This window comes from Schistocerca americana, chromosome 1 (assembly GCF_021461395.2).
Source record: "Schistocerca americana isolate TAMUIC-IGC-003095 chromosome 1, iqSchAmer2.1, whole genome shotgun sequence".
Classification (NCBI taxonomy): Eukaryota; Metazoa; Arthropoda; class Insecta; order Orthoptera; family Acrididae; genus Schistocerca; species Schistocerca americana.
Genome location: NC_060119.1, coordinates 1,101,159,083 through 1,101,177,320, shown reverse-complemented (window position 1 = coordinate 1,101,177,320; position 18,238 = coordinate 1,101,159,083). Strand labels below are relative to the sequence as shown.

Below are 18,238 nucleotides of genomic sequence, written 5' to 3'. Positions count from 1 at the left end.
TCGCGCTCGTTTAGTCTTGCTGAATTCATGTATTGAAAAGACTCATACCAGTCAGTGACAAGTCCGCTTTACCAAAGTGCTAGAAGCCTCTGCAGACCCTCTAGCGGCATACAGAACCTCTACCTGTTTACCGTCTCATCATATTACCGCCTCTCCTCAGCCATATCGAACACTTCGGCATTTCCTATACTGTCCGCAAACTAGAGTGCAATAACCTCACTGTCTCCCCTCCGATCACCAACCTCGGTAGTCCGCCGTACCTTTAAAACACGTTCCACTGTGTCTACACCTCCACACAATCCATATCCTGTCCTAAAGAAACTTCAACAAACTCCCTCTCCCAGATAATAAGATACACCTGGATATATGTCCCTTCTACCACCTCTACTTCTTCCCAACCTCCACATCAGCGCTTCTCTCCACCTTTCCATCCATCCCCATCGCTTTTCTCTTGTACCACTACCTTACCCACCTATCAAACTCCTCCTTACCCTCTACGCACTATCCACCCCAACACCTATATTCATGTCCATAGTTTTCCTACCTAACAGACTCCAGTTGTCGGCGAGAGCAGCGTAGCTTTTCTCACCTGATGATGGCGGCCATGTGCACCGCTGAAATATTGTGCTCAGATGACAGTTTGATCCAGCTGGAAACCCGACAGGAATTTGATAGACCCCTATCTCTTCTACCTACACCCCTCAACCCCATGGAACGTGCTATCTCCGTCGGCCGAAGTGGCCGCGCGGTTCTGGCGCTGCAGTCTGGAACCGCGAGACCGCTACGGTCGCAGGTTCGAATCCTGCCTCGGGCATGGATGTGTGTGATGTCCTTAGGTTAGTTAGGTTTAACTAGTTCTAAGTTCTAGGGGACTAATGACCTCAGCAGTTGAGTCCCATAGTGCTCAGAGCCATTTGAACCATTTTTGCTATCTCCTTCCGTATATTACTTCTCTCTCAGTACAGGTCCTTCAGATTTTAAGTTGCAGTGCTTCAGTGCCCTTTCTTAGAAGAATTAACCATTCCGACATGAGTTTTTAACATGTATATATTTTCGTTTTTCAGCTGGCCTTTGATTTTTCTAATTTAAAAAGAAAAACAATCTTAATGTGTTTTTCTTGTGTTTGTTAAGTTTTAAAAATGCTGTTGACTGAAGAGTGGGATATTGTACCGCTGACTACGCCCGTTTCCCTCCACCCTCCCAATTTCCCCTCCGCGTCCATATGGAACGATGGGATGAAATAACAATAAAAGAAAAGAAAAGCAGTGACATGTATATATGTCGGAGGGATTTAAAGTTTTACACCTTATGAAGCAAAATTATCACTTAATAATGGCCTTAAGGTTGAAACTGCGGTAGTGAAATAAATATTTTCTACAGTCGACGGCGAATATTATGTCATTCAAAAAATTTTGTAATGGTTTCTGTGGTGTCACCGCCAGACACCACACTTGCTAGGTGGTAGCCTTTAAATCGGCCGTGGTCCGTTAGTATATGTAGGACCCGCGTGTCGCCACTATCAGTGATTGCAGACCGAGCGCCAGCACACGGTAGATCTAGTCTAGAGACTCCCTAGCACTCGCCCCAGTTGTACAGCCGACTTTGCTAGCGATGGTTCACTGTCTACATACGCTCTCATTTGCAGAGACGACAGTTTAGCATAGCCTTCAGCTACGTCATTTGCTACGACCTAGGAAGGCGACATATTCAGTTACTATGTCTTCTGACCAGATACTATTGTGACTCATGTACCGTCAAGAGCGACGTTCATCATTAGTGGATTAAAGTTAAGTATCAAACAAATTACGTCCGCTTTCTGAATTCTAATTCCTTGTCATGTTCCAGACCTCACGTTAGTATAGTTCTTCCCTCCTCATGCCAGCCTGCGTGAGCTAAAACGCATGCATTTCGGCCTCCTCTAGTAACACGGTGTTGGCTCTTGTGCCAACACAACAGTTTCGTAAATTAGTTCAGCTGTGCCTGCAATGATTCGCAGAGAATATTATGACAGAATCTATACAACAGATGAATTTTGATTAGAAACCCAAAACATGTTCAGTGTAAAAGAACAGCATTATTGCTGTTGCAACACTTACGTCTTTTGCTGTGTGCTATAATTATATGTAAATAGGCAGAAGGCCTCAGATGTCAGTGGGAAGTAACATGACAGCCTCAATCAGACCTGTTTTGCGTTATTGCTATGTACCGTGTAAATGAACTCTTGAAGGTGTAACTAATGAGCTACTTCGCTATAACTGAGTGGTTATCCCACTTCTGCTGCTGATAAAGGGGTTAACGCTTAATGACCTGGTAAGAAGCGAAGTGCTTACACTTAGCCTTAATAATCCCCAAAAAAACAGCCACTTACAATGACCTTAATGGCGCCAGGATATTAAAACCCTAACATAACCATTTTAAACGGTATTTCTTTCGAGAGGAAATTGCCGCTGTACCTAGCGGGTAGCGCTCGGGGACACGCCAAACTGGAAACTGGCCAGCGTGTTTTCAGACCGTACAGCCGCATCCGGTGCCGGATGATCAGCTCAATCTCGGAGCGAGAGAGCTGGCACTCAGATGCAAAACAACAAAATACTGCGCTTGGCGCAGTGATTTGGGAATTTCGATCATAACAGTTTGGGCAAGGTTCGACGTCGGAGGCCGGCAATTTGCAGCCGCGGAACGGTGGTGTGGGCATTGTTTAGGCGTGTCGGCGCCAACCCATCGGCACGGACTACGAGGGCCAGTGCAGTAATCCCCGCATTGGCGCTTGCTTTCTCCGCCCGGCCAGTGGTCCACTGACCCAGCGCGGCACTGTGCCGGCCCATTACGTGAGGTTATTCCACCCTCGTGTGCTGTGTACACGCATGCGCCTTCCGCTGCCCCCACCAGGTGCCCACTGAACGACGGTGGTCGCCGCCGACACTTCCCGTGCATTCAGTTCCGCCTCTGCGCTACTTCCGGGCTGGCCTAGCTTCCCCAGCGTAGACTGACGATTCAGCGCTATGATAGGTCGTATCGTAGGAGACACGGTGTGGACAAAAGTATGGAAACACTGCGAGAAATGCTTATGTTTCAACATAAAAGCTGATAGTAGCTAAGTCTGCTTGCTGCACTTCCCTATTTGACCACGATGATGTCCTCAATATGATGGTAAGTGTCAGTCATGGTCAGAAAAGTGCTCTGTGTAGTTGTGAGTATATTGACGGAGACGTCAAGGGAAGCATCTGACCTGTTAATCACGGATTATGATGAGTCTTAGGGATGTTGCAGAGGGGCCTTTTCAATGGCTGACTTTTCATGCAACGATTCCGAGAAAATCGATATTGAAGTCTTATGGGTAGCTGCTATGCCTATAACACTATCCATGTTACAACCAAGCGAGCGAGCGTAGCGCAGCGGCCGAAGTCCACGTCTACCATGCCAGCCGTAAAGGTCCAAATCCGGCACACGTTTTTAAATTTCATCCCAAAGAATATTATTATACAGGGTGATTCAAAAACAATACCACAACTTTAGGAATTTAAAACTCTGCAACGACAAAAGGCAGAGCTAAGCACTATCTGTCGGCGAATTAAGGGAGCTATAAAGTTTCGTTTAGTTGTACATTTGTTCGCTTGAGGCACTGTTGACTAGGCGTCAGCGTCAGTTGATGCTAAGATGGCGACCGCTCAACAGAAAGCTTTTTGTGTTATTGAGTACGGCAGAAGTGAATCGACGACAGTTGTTCAGCGTGCATTTCGAACGAAGTATGGTGTTAAACCTCCTGATAGATGGTGTATTAAACGTTGGTATAAACAGTTTACAGAGAATGGATGTTTGTGCAAAGGGAAAAGTTCTGGACGGCCGAGAACGAGTGATGAAAATGTAGTACGCATCCAGCAAGCATTTGTTCCCAGCCCAGGAAAATCGACTCGCAGAGCTAGCAGAGAGCTGCAAATTCCACAATCAACTGTATGGAGAGTCCTACGAAAAAGGTTAGTTATGAAACCTGAACGTCAACCACCCGAGGCGATGGATCGGCCGCCAGGCAGCCCGTGACAGAGCACTTCATCACTGGCCTCCAAGAAGCCCTGATCTTACCCCCTGCGATTTTTTCTTATGGGGGGTATGTTAAGGATATGGTGTTTCGGCCACCTCTCCCAGCCACCATTGATGATTTGAAACGAGAAATAACAGCAGCTATCCCAACTGTTACGCCTGATATGCTACAGAGAGTGTGGAACGAGTTGGAGTGTCGGGTTGATATTGCTCGTGTGTCTGGAGGGGGCCATATTGAACATCTCTGAACTTGTTTTTGAGTGAAAAAAAACCTTTTTAAATACTCTTTGTAATGATGTATAACAGAAGGTTATATTATGTTTCTTTCATTAAATACACATTTTTAAAGTTGTGGTATTCTTTTTGAACCACCCTGTATTATTAAAATTATTAAGGGGGGTAGAACGCCAAACGGGCCGACTTGGAGCAGGAGAGGCATCTAAGGACATTTCAATTTCCAGTGTCTATACTATTACAAATAAATTCATAAAACTTCGTCAGCATCACCAGGAAGGATTCAGGATTCACACTCATTGCAGTAGAAGTTCGAAAACATAAGAAAATAATTTTCTTTACTTACGAAATTTCATCGTTTTTTCACTTACTAATGGCTGCATTTGTTGCTATAGGTACACTTTTCTTCATAAGTTAGAGAGATTCTTCGATGAATTTTGCACAGCATCCATACCATACTCACAGGTGTATGAAACTCTAGAATTTATTTAATTTATGAGAAAACGAATGAAATGTTATATTTTAAACTTCATGTTTAGAAAAAACACAAATTTTATCGCTAATTACCTCAATTTTTACCACAGTTTTTAATAGATTTGGAAAATTCTAGAGTTTCAAACACCTTTAAATATGGTTTGTATGCTGTACAAAATTCATCGAAGAATCTCTCTTACTTATGAAGAAATGTGCACCTACAGCAGTAAATGCTGCCATTAGTAAGTGAAAAAAATGATGAAATTTCACACGTAAAAAAAATTACTTCGTTATGTTTTAGAACTTCCACTGCTATGAGTGTAAATTCTCAATCCTTCCTGGTGATGCTGACAAAGTTTTATAAATTTATTTGTAAAAGTATAGACAGTGGAAATTGATGTCTTGTGGTACCTCTCCTGCTCCAAGTCGGCCCGTTTGACGTCCTACTCCCCTTAAAAATAGCCATTTTTGCGTCAGCAAATTCATTAATAAGTCAGTCATTACAGCAAACTTTCCTCAAATGTCTATTTCGTGTGGTACAAAGTAGATTACAGAACCGGTTGGCTCCCTATCGTTGCGTCGCTTGTTGTACAAGCACGGAATTCCTGATGGTATTTGTCGTAGAAGCATCCGAAACAAAAATTCTTAGAACTCCAAGCTCATCTGATGAAAGCTGCTGCCTTGCAGGCGCAAGGATTTTTCAGAAGCGATCCCCGAAAACACAGAGTTTTAATCGAAAAAGATTGTTATTTCTTCTATCAACTTCGATGCGAACAACTCGTATTTGGTCTTTGCCGTGAAAGCTGCTTTAGTAAACTGATGCAGACTTAAATAACGTATTTTCATGGAATATTCCCTCGAAACGATTACCCTGTTAGCCTTACCAAGTCGGGAGCATTTTGCATTATTTTTCGTGCAAATTTTTGCAGCCTGTAAAAATAAAGATTACAGGGTTGGCGAGATTGCGTTTTTTTTGGGTCGGATATTTGTTACGACGCAAGTGTTAGCTTTTCTATCACCTTTGGGGGTGGATAATCTAAAGGTGCCAGGGGTAAAATACAGGGAGCGAAAGGCTATTTACAATTTGTACAGAAACCAGACGGCAGTTATACGAGTCGAGGGGCATGAACGGGGAGCAGTTGTTGGGAAGGGAGTGAGACAGGGTTGTAGCCTCTCCCCGATGTTATTCAATCTGTATATTGAGCAAGCAGTAAAGGAAACTACAGAAAAATTCGGAGTAGTTATTAAAATCCATGGAGCAGAAATGAAAACTTTCAGGTTCGCCGATGACATTGTAATTTTGTCAGAGACAGCAAAGGACTTGGAAGAGCAGTTGAACAGAATGGACAGTGTCTTGAAACGAGGATATAAGATGAACATCTACAAAAGCAAAATGAAGATAATGGAATGTAGTCCAATTAAATCGGGTGATGCTGAGGGAATTAGATTAGGAAATGAGACACTTAAAGTAGTGATTGAGTTTCGCTATTTCGGGAACAAAATAACTGATGATGGTCGAAGTAGAGAGGATATAAAATGTAGACCGGCAATGGCAAGGAAAGCGTTTCTGAAGAAGAGAAATTTGTTAACATCGAGTATAGATTTAAGTGACACGAAGTCGTTTCTGAAAGTATTTATATGGAGTGTAGCCATGTACGGAAGTGAAACATGGACGATAAATAGTTTGGACAAGAAGAGAATAGAAGCTTCCGAAATGTGGTGCTACAGAAGAATGCTGAAGATTAAATGGGTAGATCACTTAACTAATGAGGAGGTATTGAATAGGATTGGGGAGAAGATGAGTTTGTGGCACAACTTGACTAGAAGGAGGGACCGGTTGGTAGGACATATTCTGAGGCATCAGTGGATCACAAATTTAGCATTGGAGGGCAGCGTGGATGATAAAAATCGTAGAGGGAGACCAAGAGATGAATACACTAAGCTGATTCAGAAGGGTGTATGTTGCAGTAGGTACTGGGAGATGAAGAAGCTTGCACAGGATAGAGTAGCACGGAGAGCTGCATCAAACCCGTCTCTGGACTGAAGAAAACAACAACAACAACAACAACAACAATGGAAAGGTAAAAATAATAATAATAAAGTAAACTTCCTGAAACATCCTTAGCACTTGCGTGGTGGAACTTCTTCTCTTTACCATCCTCAGTCATTATGTAGCTTACGAGGTACATCGAAGTTTTTTTTTTCCTGTATCAAGGTGTAACGAAGTTGAACCTTCCTGGGTGATTAAAACTGTGTGTCGGACCGAGACTAGACTGTGGGACCTTTGCCCTTCGCGGGGAAGTCCTCTACCATCTAAGCTACCCAAGCACGACACACGACCCGTCCTCACACGTCTACTTCCGCCAGTACATCGCCTCGACGACAGCGTAGATCTTACAGCACGTCCACTCTGTGCATAACTTTTTCTCGTTTCTGTATGCTCTCAGAATGTGGTGGCAGTTCATCGCAGTGTTTTAATACCATCGATGGTCCGCCAGCTTAGCTGAGTGGTACCGTGCTCGCCTCTCATCCAAGCCGGCCCGGGTTCGATTCCCAGCCTGGTTGGAGATTTTTCTCCGCTCGCGGAGTGGGTATTGTGTTGTTAAGATCAAGAAAACACTCACAAAGATCCTGGTAAGAGCTGACAGACTCTGCCGTTAAAAGTGGAGATTTTTTTTCTGGTGATGGGTACGTCGTCCTCTGTCTTCGACGGAGTTGCTAGGAAGGTGGGCCAAACATTGTGTCTGAATCCTCTGGCTAACAACAGCGACAGAATGGCCCCTTGTACTACATGTCGCCTATACACCTCCCTGAGGTCCGCAGAGTGAGTGGGGAGGAGGGCGGTTTTTCGCGCAGCGCAGCGGTGTGCGGAAGGCAGTCGGCACAGTGGCAGGCGCTGACGAGCCGCCAGCGGACGGCCCGGCGAGACGCGGCGGGTATCGGTTCTCGGCGTAACCGGAGCCGGGCGCGCGCTCTCCTGTTACCGGCCGGCCAGCATCCGGTAGAGCCAGCCGCCCAGCGCCCACCACGCACACACACCGCTGCGTTTACCCGCGCCACTGTCAACACCGCCTGCCGGGGCAGCCGCTCCCGGGGACCTGGCCGTCTTCCGGTGCTCCCACCTGCCACGTCGGGGGAATACGGCCGGTTTACCCGCGTGAATTACGTCCATGTCTAAATAGCGACCGCACGCTGTTCGGATCAGGATACCTGCTGCCACTACTGCTATGAATTTCACAACGACTGACTCTGACTTTGAGCTCATATTCTGGTTACGTCGCGTGACAAATTACGTCACTTTGTACCCCGTCGGGATCGTGGATATGTACAATTTTACTTGGTGTATGAAAATTACATTTGAGTTGAAATGCGCGGTAATATTTAAGACACCGACCGAGGTAGCTCACGGCTGGCACACTGGACTCGCTCTCTGGAGGACGACGTTTCAACCCATCCAGATTGAGGATGTCAAATGAAACACCTTTCGGCCGTCTAGCTTCGAGACTAATTTTATTTGGCTACCAGTTTCGGCGATTTACTGCGCCATCTTCAGGCCCCTGATCGACGTGTTGGGAGATTCCACCTCGGTTTTGGTCAAAACAGGGCCCAGCAATACTGCTAGTAGTAAACCACTAGCCATTAAATTTGCTACACAACGAAGATTACGTGCTACACTCGCGAAATTTATCCGACAGGAAGAACATGCTGTGATATGCAAATGATTAGCTTTTCAGAGCATTCACACAAGGTTGGCGCCGGTGGCGATACCTACAACGTGCTGACATGAGGAAAGTTTCCAACCGATTTCTCATAAACAGACAGCAGTTGACCGGTGTTGCCTGGTGAAACATTGTGATGCCTCGTGTAAGGGGGATAAATGCGTACCATCACTTTTTCGACTTTGTTAAAGGTCGGATTGTAGCCTATCGCGATTGCGGTTTATCGTATCGCGACATTGCTGCTCGCGTTGGCCGGGATCCAATGACTGTTTGCAGAATATGGAATCGGTGAGTTCAGGACGGTAATACGGAACGCCGTGCTGGATCCCAACGGCCTCGTATCACTAGCAGTCCAGATGACAGGCAACTTACTCGCATGGCTGCAACGGATCGTGCAGCCTCGTCTCGATCCCTGAGTCATCAGATGGGGACGTTTGCAAGACAACAACCATCTGCACGAACAGTTCGACGACGTTTGCAGCAGCATGGACTATGAGCTAGGAGATCGTGGCTGCAGTTACCCTTAACGCTGCATCACAGACAGGAGCGCCCACGATGGTGTACTCAACGACGAACCTGGGTGCACGAATGACAAAAAGTCATTTTTTCGGATGAATCCAGGTTCTGTTTAGAGCATCATGATGGTCGCATCCGTGTTTGGCGACATCGCGGTGAACGCACATTGCAAGCGTGTATTCGTCATCGCCATACTGGCGTATCACCCGGCGTGATGGTATGGGGTGCCACCGGTTACACGTCTCGGTCACCTCTTGTTCGCATTGACGGCACTTTGAACAGTGGACGTTACATTTCAGATGTGTTACGACCCGTGGCTCTACCCTTCATTCGATTCCTGCGAAACCCTACATTTCAGCAGGATGATGCACGACCACATGTTGCAGGTCCTGTACGGGCCTTTCTGGATACAGAAAATGTACGACTGCTGCCCTGGCCAGCACATTCACCAGATCTCTCACCCACTGAAAACGTCTGGTCAATGGTGGCCGAGCAACTGGCTCGTCACAATACGCCAGTCAGTACACTTGATGAACTGTGGTATCGCGTTCAAGCTGCATGGACAGCTGTACCTGTACACGCCATCCAAGCTGTGTTCGACTAAATGCCCAGGCGTGTCAAGGCCGTTATTACGACCACAGGTGGTTGTTCTGGCTACTGATTTCTCAGGATCTATGTACCCAAATTTCGCGAAAATGTAATCACATGAGCCGGCCGGTGTGGCCGTGCGGTTCTAAGCGCTTCAGTTTGGAACCGCGTGACCGCTACGGTCGCAGGTTCGAATCCTGCCTCGGGCATGGATGTGTGTGATGTCCTTAGGTTAGTTAGGTTTAAGTAGTTCTAAGTTCTAGGGGACTGATGATCTCAGCAGTTAAGTCCCATAGTGCTCAGAGCCATTTTGTAATCACATGTCAGTTCTAGTATAATATATTTGTCCAATGAATACCCGTGTATCATCTGCATTTGTTCTTGGTGTAGCAGTTTTAATGGCCAGAAGTGTAAAATAAGTTTGGACACTTGACGGCTGAAATGTGTTTTATTTGACATCCTGATCGAACAGCAGAGTCCCACAACCATCTTTGAAAAGATGGACATACACATCAGATTTAGGTTTCCGTGATTTCCCTAAATCGCTCCAGGCAAAGGCCGGGATGGTTTCTTTGAAAGGGCACTGTTGATTTCCTTCCCCATCTTTCATACAAGGCGGGCTTGTGCTCCGACGACGTCGATGTCAATGGGACGTTAAACTCAATATTCTTTCCTTCCAGTATTTAAGAGAGTGCGAATTTTTTCCAGTATTTTTCGAGCTCCGTGCCGTAATCGGTAAAACGGAACCCTTATAGGACCTCTTTGTTGTCCGTCCTTCTGTCTGACTCTCTGTCTGTCTGACTGTTAATAACCCTCCTCCTCAGGAGAAGGTAGTCGTGTCAGGTTGAAATTTATGTCGCATACAAAGACGTACAGTCCCTCGGCGTTGTAAAAAGTTGAAGCTTTTAAGTCAAAGCAGTCAAAAGATATGGCCATCTATGTTACAGATTTTGATACTCGCAAACATGGGGCATTTTATATAATAGAGAAAGAGTACACTTTGTGCCCACATTGATGAGGTGCCCGCATCTCGTGGTCGTGCGGTAGCGTTCTCGCTTCCCACGCCCGGGTTCCCGGGTTCGATTCCCGGCGGGGTCAGGGATTTTCTCTGCCTCGTGATGGCTGGGTGTTGTGTGCTGTCCTTAGGTTAGTTAGGTTTAAGTAGTTCTAAGTTCTAGGGGACTGATGACCGTAGCAGTTAAGTCCCATAGTGCTCAGAGCCATTTGAACCATTTGATGAGGTAAGTAAGGCGAGAAGAATGGACTCGAGCAGGAGCTTACGGCGTCGCTGAGCAGGTGATGCTGTTCAGGCAGGCTGCAGTACTCACCGGACTTGCCGACTCTCGCGCTGCCCAGCACCACGACCCGGATGCGGTTGAGGTTGGTCATGGCGCGTCGACTCGCTCGGTTACCCAGAGCCTCCTCGCATCACCACACGGGCACCGCCTGCGGCACACACCACACACACGTTGATGTTAATGCAAACGGCCCGTCCCCGCCTCTACAGGGTAACGCCTCTCCGGCACGGAGGATTATCCGGATGAGGCGTCTCGACTAACAGCGGTGCGTTGCAGCACAATGGGGCCGTTGTTAGTCGTAATGTAATTGCTTCGGTCCTTACCTTTCACCTGCCCAGGCTGGCCGTGAACTCTGACGAAGGAACCTGGTGTAGGGGATCGAAGACAACAATCAACAACCTCCTACACAGCGCAAACAGTGGCAATCACGAAGGCTGTCATGTACTCTTTAAGACTGTACAGTGAGAATATTTTCATTATTTCTGTCAAAGGGCAGGCACTGGAAAAACAAAGCAGTAAATTTGTTATCTACATAGTCTGCGAAGGACTGCTGTCGAAGGAATAAATACACTCCTGGAAATGGAAAAAAGAACACATTGACACCGGTGTGTCAGACCCACCATACTTGCTCCGGACACTGCGAGAGGGCTGTACAAGCAATGATCACACGCACGGCACAGCGGACACACCAGGAACCGCGGTGTTGGCCGTCGAATGGCGCTAGCTGCGCAGCATTTGTGCACCGCCGCCGTCAGTGTCAGCCAGTTTTCCGTGGCATACGGAGCTCCATCGCAGTCTTTAACACTGGTAGCATGGCGCGACAGCGTGGACGTGAACCGTATGTGCAGCTGACGGACTTTGAGCGAGGGCGTATAGTGGGCATGCGGGAGGCCGGGTGGACGTACCGCCGAATTGCTCAACACGTGGGGCGTGAGGTCTCCACAGTACATCGATGTTGTCGCCAGTGGTCGGCGGAAGGTGCACGTGCCCGTCGACCTGGGACCGGACCGCAGCGACGCACGGATGCACGCCAAGACCGTAGGATCCTACGCAGTGCCGTAGGGGACCGCACCGCCACTTCCCAGCAAATTAGGGACACTGTTGCTCCTGGGGTATCGGTGAGGACCATTCGCAACCGTCTCCATGAAGCTGGGCTACGGTCCCGCACACCGTTAGGCTGTCTTCCGCTCACGCCCCAACATCGTGCAGCCCGCCTCCAGTGGTGTCGCGACAGGCGTGAATGGAGGGACGAATGGAGACGTGTCGTCTTCAGCGATGAGAGTCGCTTCTGCCTTGGTGCCGATGATGGTCGTATGCGTGTTTGGCGCCGTGCAGGTGAGCGCCACAATCAGGGCTGCATACGACTGAGGCACACAGGGCCAACACCCGGCATCATGGTGTGGGGAGCGATCTCCTACACTGGCCGTACACCACTGGTGATCGTCGAGGGGACACTGAATAGTGCACGGTACATCCAAACCGTCATCGAACCCATCGTTCTACCATTCCTAGACCGGCAAGGGAACTTGCTGTTCCAACAGGACAATGCACGTCCGCATGTATCCCGTGCCACCCAACGTGCTCTAGAAGGTGTAAGTCAACTACCCTGGCCAGCAAGATCTCCGGATCTGTCCCCCATTGAGCATGTTTGGGACTGGATGAAGCGTCGTCTCACGCGGTCTGCACGTCCAGCACGAACGCTGGTCCAACTGAGGCGCCAGGTGGAAATGGCATGGCAAGCCGTTCCACAGGACTACATCCAGCATCTCTACGATCGTCTCCATGGGAGAATAGCAGCCTGCATTGCTGCGAAAGGTGGATGTACACTGTACTAGTGCCGACATTGTGCATGCTCTGTTGCCTGTGTCTATGTGCCTGTGGTTCTGTCAGTGTGATCATGTGATGTATCTGACCCCAGGAATGTGTCAATAAAGTTTCCCCTTACTGGGACAATGAATTCACGGTGTTCTTATTTCAATTTCCAGGAGTGTATATTAATCTGCATTCAACAAAATCCGACGTGGGCATCTGTGTGACTAAAGTGTAGGCTAGATGGGAATCTAATACACTGAAGCGCCAAAGAAATTCGTATTGTAACACCTATTCAAATACAGAGATATTTAAACAGGCACAATACGACGCTGCGGTCGGCAACGCCTGTATAAGACAAGTGTCTGGCGCAGTTGTTGGATCGGTTACTGCTGCTACAATGGTAGGTTATCACGATTTCAGTGAGTTTGAACGTGGAGATATAGTAGGCGCACGAGCGATGGGACACAGCATCTCCGAGGTAGCGATGAAGTGGGGATTTTCCCGTATAACCATTTCACGAGTGTATCGTGAATATCAGAAATCCAGTAAAACATCAAATCACCGACATCGCTGCGGCCGGAAAAAGACCTGCAAGGATGGGACCAACTACGACTGAAGAGAAACGTTCAACGTGACAGAATTGCAACCCTTCCGCAAATTCCTGCATATTTCGCTGCCATGCCATCAAAAAGTGTCAGCGTGCGAACCATTCAACGAAATATCATCGATACGGGCTTTCGGAGCCGAAGGCCCATTCGTGTGCCGTTGATGACTGCACGACACAAAGCTTTACTCCTCGCTGAGCCCGTCAACACTGACATTGCACTGTTGATATCTGGAAATATGTTGCCTGGTAGGATGAGCCTCCCTTCAAATTGTATCGAGCGGATGGACGTGTACGGTTATGGAGACAACCTTATGAATTTATGGACCCTGCATGTCAACAGGAGGCTGTTCAAGCTAGTGGAGGCTCTGTAACGGTGTGGGACATGTCCAGGTGGAGTGATATGGGACCCTGCAGTCTAGATACGACTCTGACTGGTGACACATAAGTAAGCAGCCTGTCTGATCACCTCCATCTGCTCATGACCATTGTGCAATGTGATGGACTTCGGCGATTCCAGCAGGACAATACAACACCCCACACGTTCGGAATTGCTACAGAGTAGCTTCAATAACACTCTCCTGAGTTTAAACATTTCCTTGACCTCCAAACTCCTCAGACATGAACATTATCGAGCATATCTGGGATGCCTTGCAACGTGCTGTTCAGAAGAGATCTCCAGCCTCTCCTACTCTTACTGATTTATGGACAGCCCTGCAGGGATCATGGTGTCAGTTCGCTCCAGCAATACTTCAGACATTAGTCGAGTCCATGCCACGTCGTGTTGCGGCACTTCTGCGTGTCTCGGGATATTACGCAGGTGTAGCAGTTTCTTTGGCTCTTCAATGTATATCTGGAGCTTACCTTGATATTCATTCACCATGAACCGACTTCTTAAATCAATTAAAAGTCAGTTCCGAGAGGGGAAGAGATATCGTAAGCATAAAACATAAAAAAAGGTAAATGTTATGGTTCGGTTCAACCCCAGAGACTTCACTTACCTTCGATTCACAACATGTCGGTACAGCGCAGAGCTGTAGGAGAGGACAAAAATATGGAAACACTGGAAATACATTAAGATGCGTAATATGGTGTAGGCAGTTGGAATTCGAAACAGCTTCTAATTGTCTTGGAAAGAATAAATACAAACCCTTACGGTTTTCAAGCAAATTTTACATCGTTTTCCTCCAAAATAGTGGAGATGGGTAACAATAATGCACCCTTCTCTCCAAAGTACACCACAAAGGCTAGTTAATATTTACAACTGGTGACTTTGGTGGCCAGGGGAGGTACAAAAATTTATCCTCATTCTCAAAAAGCCAGTTTGAGAAGATCCTGTCCTCTTGGAACACAGTATCACTATTGGGATACGAACACTGTGCCATGGGATCGACCGGATCAGCCAACCTGGTCACGTAGTCCTTGGCAGTAATGCGTCCTTCGAGAGTACCTTTAGAGCCGATGGAATACCACGATAAGGCGGCGCAAACCGTAAACGAATACTCACCATTGGGACGTGAACTCGGTCAGAATGTGGAAACGATGTGAAATTAGACTTTGTTCCGCAGCTACATAGGTCAGATTTTATGCCTTCAGCACCACGTTTTCCCGTTACAGTTTCCGTGGAAGAGAGCTAGCTTTTATTGAGTGCTCCTATTACATTTGCTGGGATGTATATCAATTACACCGCACATGCTGGATGCTAGTGAAATTATGATTACAATGAGTACTTTTATATGGCCAATACGCAATTAAAATGGAAGCTGGCAGGTGGATACTAACTACAATACTACCCATACAGCCGCAAGCCACAATCCAACATCACACTACGGAAATAAAAGGTAACTTACGCTCCCCCTGAAGATGATCCTGAAACTCTCGAAAACTAGTTTATGGGAATAAACAAATATTTTAAAAAGTTACTAGTCGCAGTGGTCTGCATAAAAAGTTTTTATGCAGTCTGTTATTTTTCACGCTAATTTCGTGAATCTACAGTGGAGTGCGATGCCATTTGCATGTTGTTATAAATGAACCAAGAAAAAAGGAAATAGAATTTGTGTTTATTTGGAATATAATAAGATTTTCTCCTCCATATAGAATCCAAGTATCATCTGTTGAACCGATCATCGTGTAACGTCTAACACCTAAAAAACACGCCCGATAGAATTCTAGAGTTTCATCCGGAGTATTCTGACTTAGCCTGGTGACATGGGAATCTATGCCGATGGTTGTTTCTTGGCGTCTGGAAAGTGTGCTCGAAAGGAGAAACGGTGGCGTGCTGCCTGATAAAACAGGATATCTGACATAAAACTGGATCATATTTAATCAAAAAGTAATTAATTTCGAAACTCTTATTGGGTTTGAATCGGCACTAAATTGCTCTTAAAATCTGGAGATTCTTAATAGTATTTTTCAGTATCGAATCTGATTGGCAGAAAATTATTATTGGCTTACAAGTAACCTGCACTACTGATATTATTTTCGCAGGCTACTGATTCTCAAACATAATGTACAGTCTGTTAACATACATATTTTTGCTCTAAATATAGCAAAATAATATGGAAGCGGACAATCTGTGATATTCTAAATAACACAAAGAAATGAAATGTAAGTTATTATTTTGTGGCCATACGGAAATAATAAAGATGTTAAAGAACCGCAAATTAAACACACCTACCAGTGACATCCACTACTATTGACTGCAGCGTTCCTTGATACTTTACTGTGTGGTACGTAATATAGTATAACTTTACACTGATATCTCCAGTTATAAACATTTTGTAAATAGCTATCTTCAAAATTTGAAGGCTGTGTTACCAAACATGTGAACAGTAAATGTGTGTTCTCTTTTTCTTTTCTTTAATGGGGTTTTGACACCTCTGACTTCTTTTGTTCTTCATATTACGTTACGCTAGAAGTCATAGTACGATATTTACACTCTCATCAAATTTGATATTAATTTGGTATTAAAATTTCCAATATTTAAAACAGTAAATCATGCCAATTATTTGACTTTGATAAGATTGTGTCACTTAAAAACACATGTAAGTCATTGTAAATGCTACTTATCGTGTCTGTTCACATTGCCGCACTAACACTAAAGTGTTTTCTGTTTGTGGGGTGTGATACATTTTCTAGCTGATTACATGTGATTGATCGTGATCAAAGCTTTGAAACTGGCCCCTCGCGAGCGTATTAAGAACAAATGTTTTCACTAAGTACTGTGTCCGTACGTATCACAAATTGATCTGCCTGATAGGTTTTTGTAATCAGGTGTGTACACTGTTAACTAGAATAGCACACTTGGATAACACACTTTTGGGGTGACTTCTCGCTTCTCTACTGGATGTGCTCACTTTTCGGACTCTATAGAGAGTGTGCAAAATAACACCGAACCCGGTTTCTGTGGGGAGACTCACATACATTGTTCTCTCCCTCCCTACGTGCTTTTGTGCGTGTGATTTTCTCATTTTGTTTACATTTTTTCAGCACCACTAGTTCATCATTTTTTATCGCTGCCTCATTTCCCTGCGGTTTTTGAGTTAGTTGACCTCAGTCTTAGGTGTGCTGTCTCATCTGTAACGACTTCGCTCAACCTCTTTATTTCATCATTACCATTCTTAAAATGTCGTTTTCCTGTGCACCTCAGTACATAGGAGGCCTTCAAGTAATATTCCGCAGGGCCTGTGACCGCGTCGTATGTGATAACGGCCACTAAGGAAGTTTTAAAAAATGGTTCAAATGGCTCTGAGCACTATGGGACTTAACATCTGTGATCATCAGTCCCCTAGAACTTAGAACTACTTAAACCTAACTAACTTAAGGACATCACACACATCCATGCCCGAGGCAGGATACGAACCTGCGACCGTAGCAGTCGTGCGGTTCCGGACTGAGCGCCTAGAACCGCGAGACCACCGCGGCCGGCCACTAAGGAAGGGACACTAAGTTACGATAGAACCTTCCGCCGGATTCTCCCATAGCAAACAATAAAATTTAACATCAAATATTTCCAGCAATAAGCATCTGCAATCCCTCCACCCTGGTTGCTGTCGCACAACACGCTTTCAAACAATAGATGTACATAAACGAGTTATAATAACCACAAATAGTCGCACTGGTCAAGGCTGCCGGCAATAAAATCCAATACGTCGGAATTTTTTCACATATGATGCTGTCACACACTGACGAATTTTACTAAAACTTCAGTAGATTTTCAGACATGCTTCTTTCGTTCCCGCTAATTTTGCACTTGTGGGGAAGGAAGGAAGTAAGATTGAATTTAACGTCCTGTCAACATCGAGGTCATTAGAGACGTGGCACAAGCTCGGATTGTGCCAAGAATAGGGAAGGAAATCAACCGTGCGCTTTCAGAGGAACTGTGGTGTGTGTCCTGTAAGACCTTCGCTACACACAACATCAGATTATTTGACTTGTCGCTCTAACGAAGTAGGCGAGTGTCAGCAATATGTCTCGTGGTCTTATCGTGGCGTGTTTACCTTCTGTCGTTAGGTCAGACGATAGAAATGCCACTTGCACGCTTAGAGTAGCAGATTGACGGTGACCAACTTTAAACAGAACTTGATTAATTTTCACACACATTTATTAAAATAATAACAATCATAAACCTTACTTAACTTGATTCTGGACGCTATTTACAATTGACAATCTGAAGTTCCTTTGGTCTTGGTACGTTAATCTTATTCTCACATATCTCTGATACTTGACAAAGTGTCTATTCATTTATCTTCATGGCTATGTACAGGAGTATGGTAATCCTGTTAGGCGCAGACTGAAACTTGACTATAGGCTGGTACAGACTAATGCAGTCTGGTACAGACTAATGCAGACTGACTAATCGGAGGTCTGTACACTCGTTATAATACCTCGCGCGTTCAGGTATCACTGCGCGAGTGTGATCCGCGAGGAGAAAAGGTTCTACGTTAGCAGCAATC

General features: G+C 45.8%; 1 protein-coding gene across 2 annotated transcripts in view; it reads right to left on the bottom strand.

Moving 5' to 3' along the window:
- The window catches only part of LOC124618105 (ras-related and estrogen-regulated growth inhibitor-like), a 572,768-nt gene that overhangs the window by 525,706 nt on the left and 28,824 nt on the right, over nt 1-18,238 (bottom strand). For both annotated transcript variants that reach the window (XM_047145318.1, XM_047145319.1), the window contains exon 2: nt 10,898-11,015. In XM_047145318.1, the coding sequence (XP_047001274.1) occupies nt 10,898-10,958 (61 nt within the window). In that variant the 5' untranslated portion in view covers nt 10,959-11,015. The remainder of the gene's footprint in view (nt 1-10,897; nt 11,016-18,238) is intronic.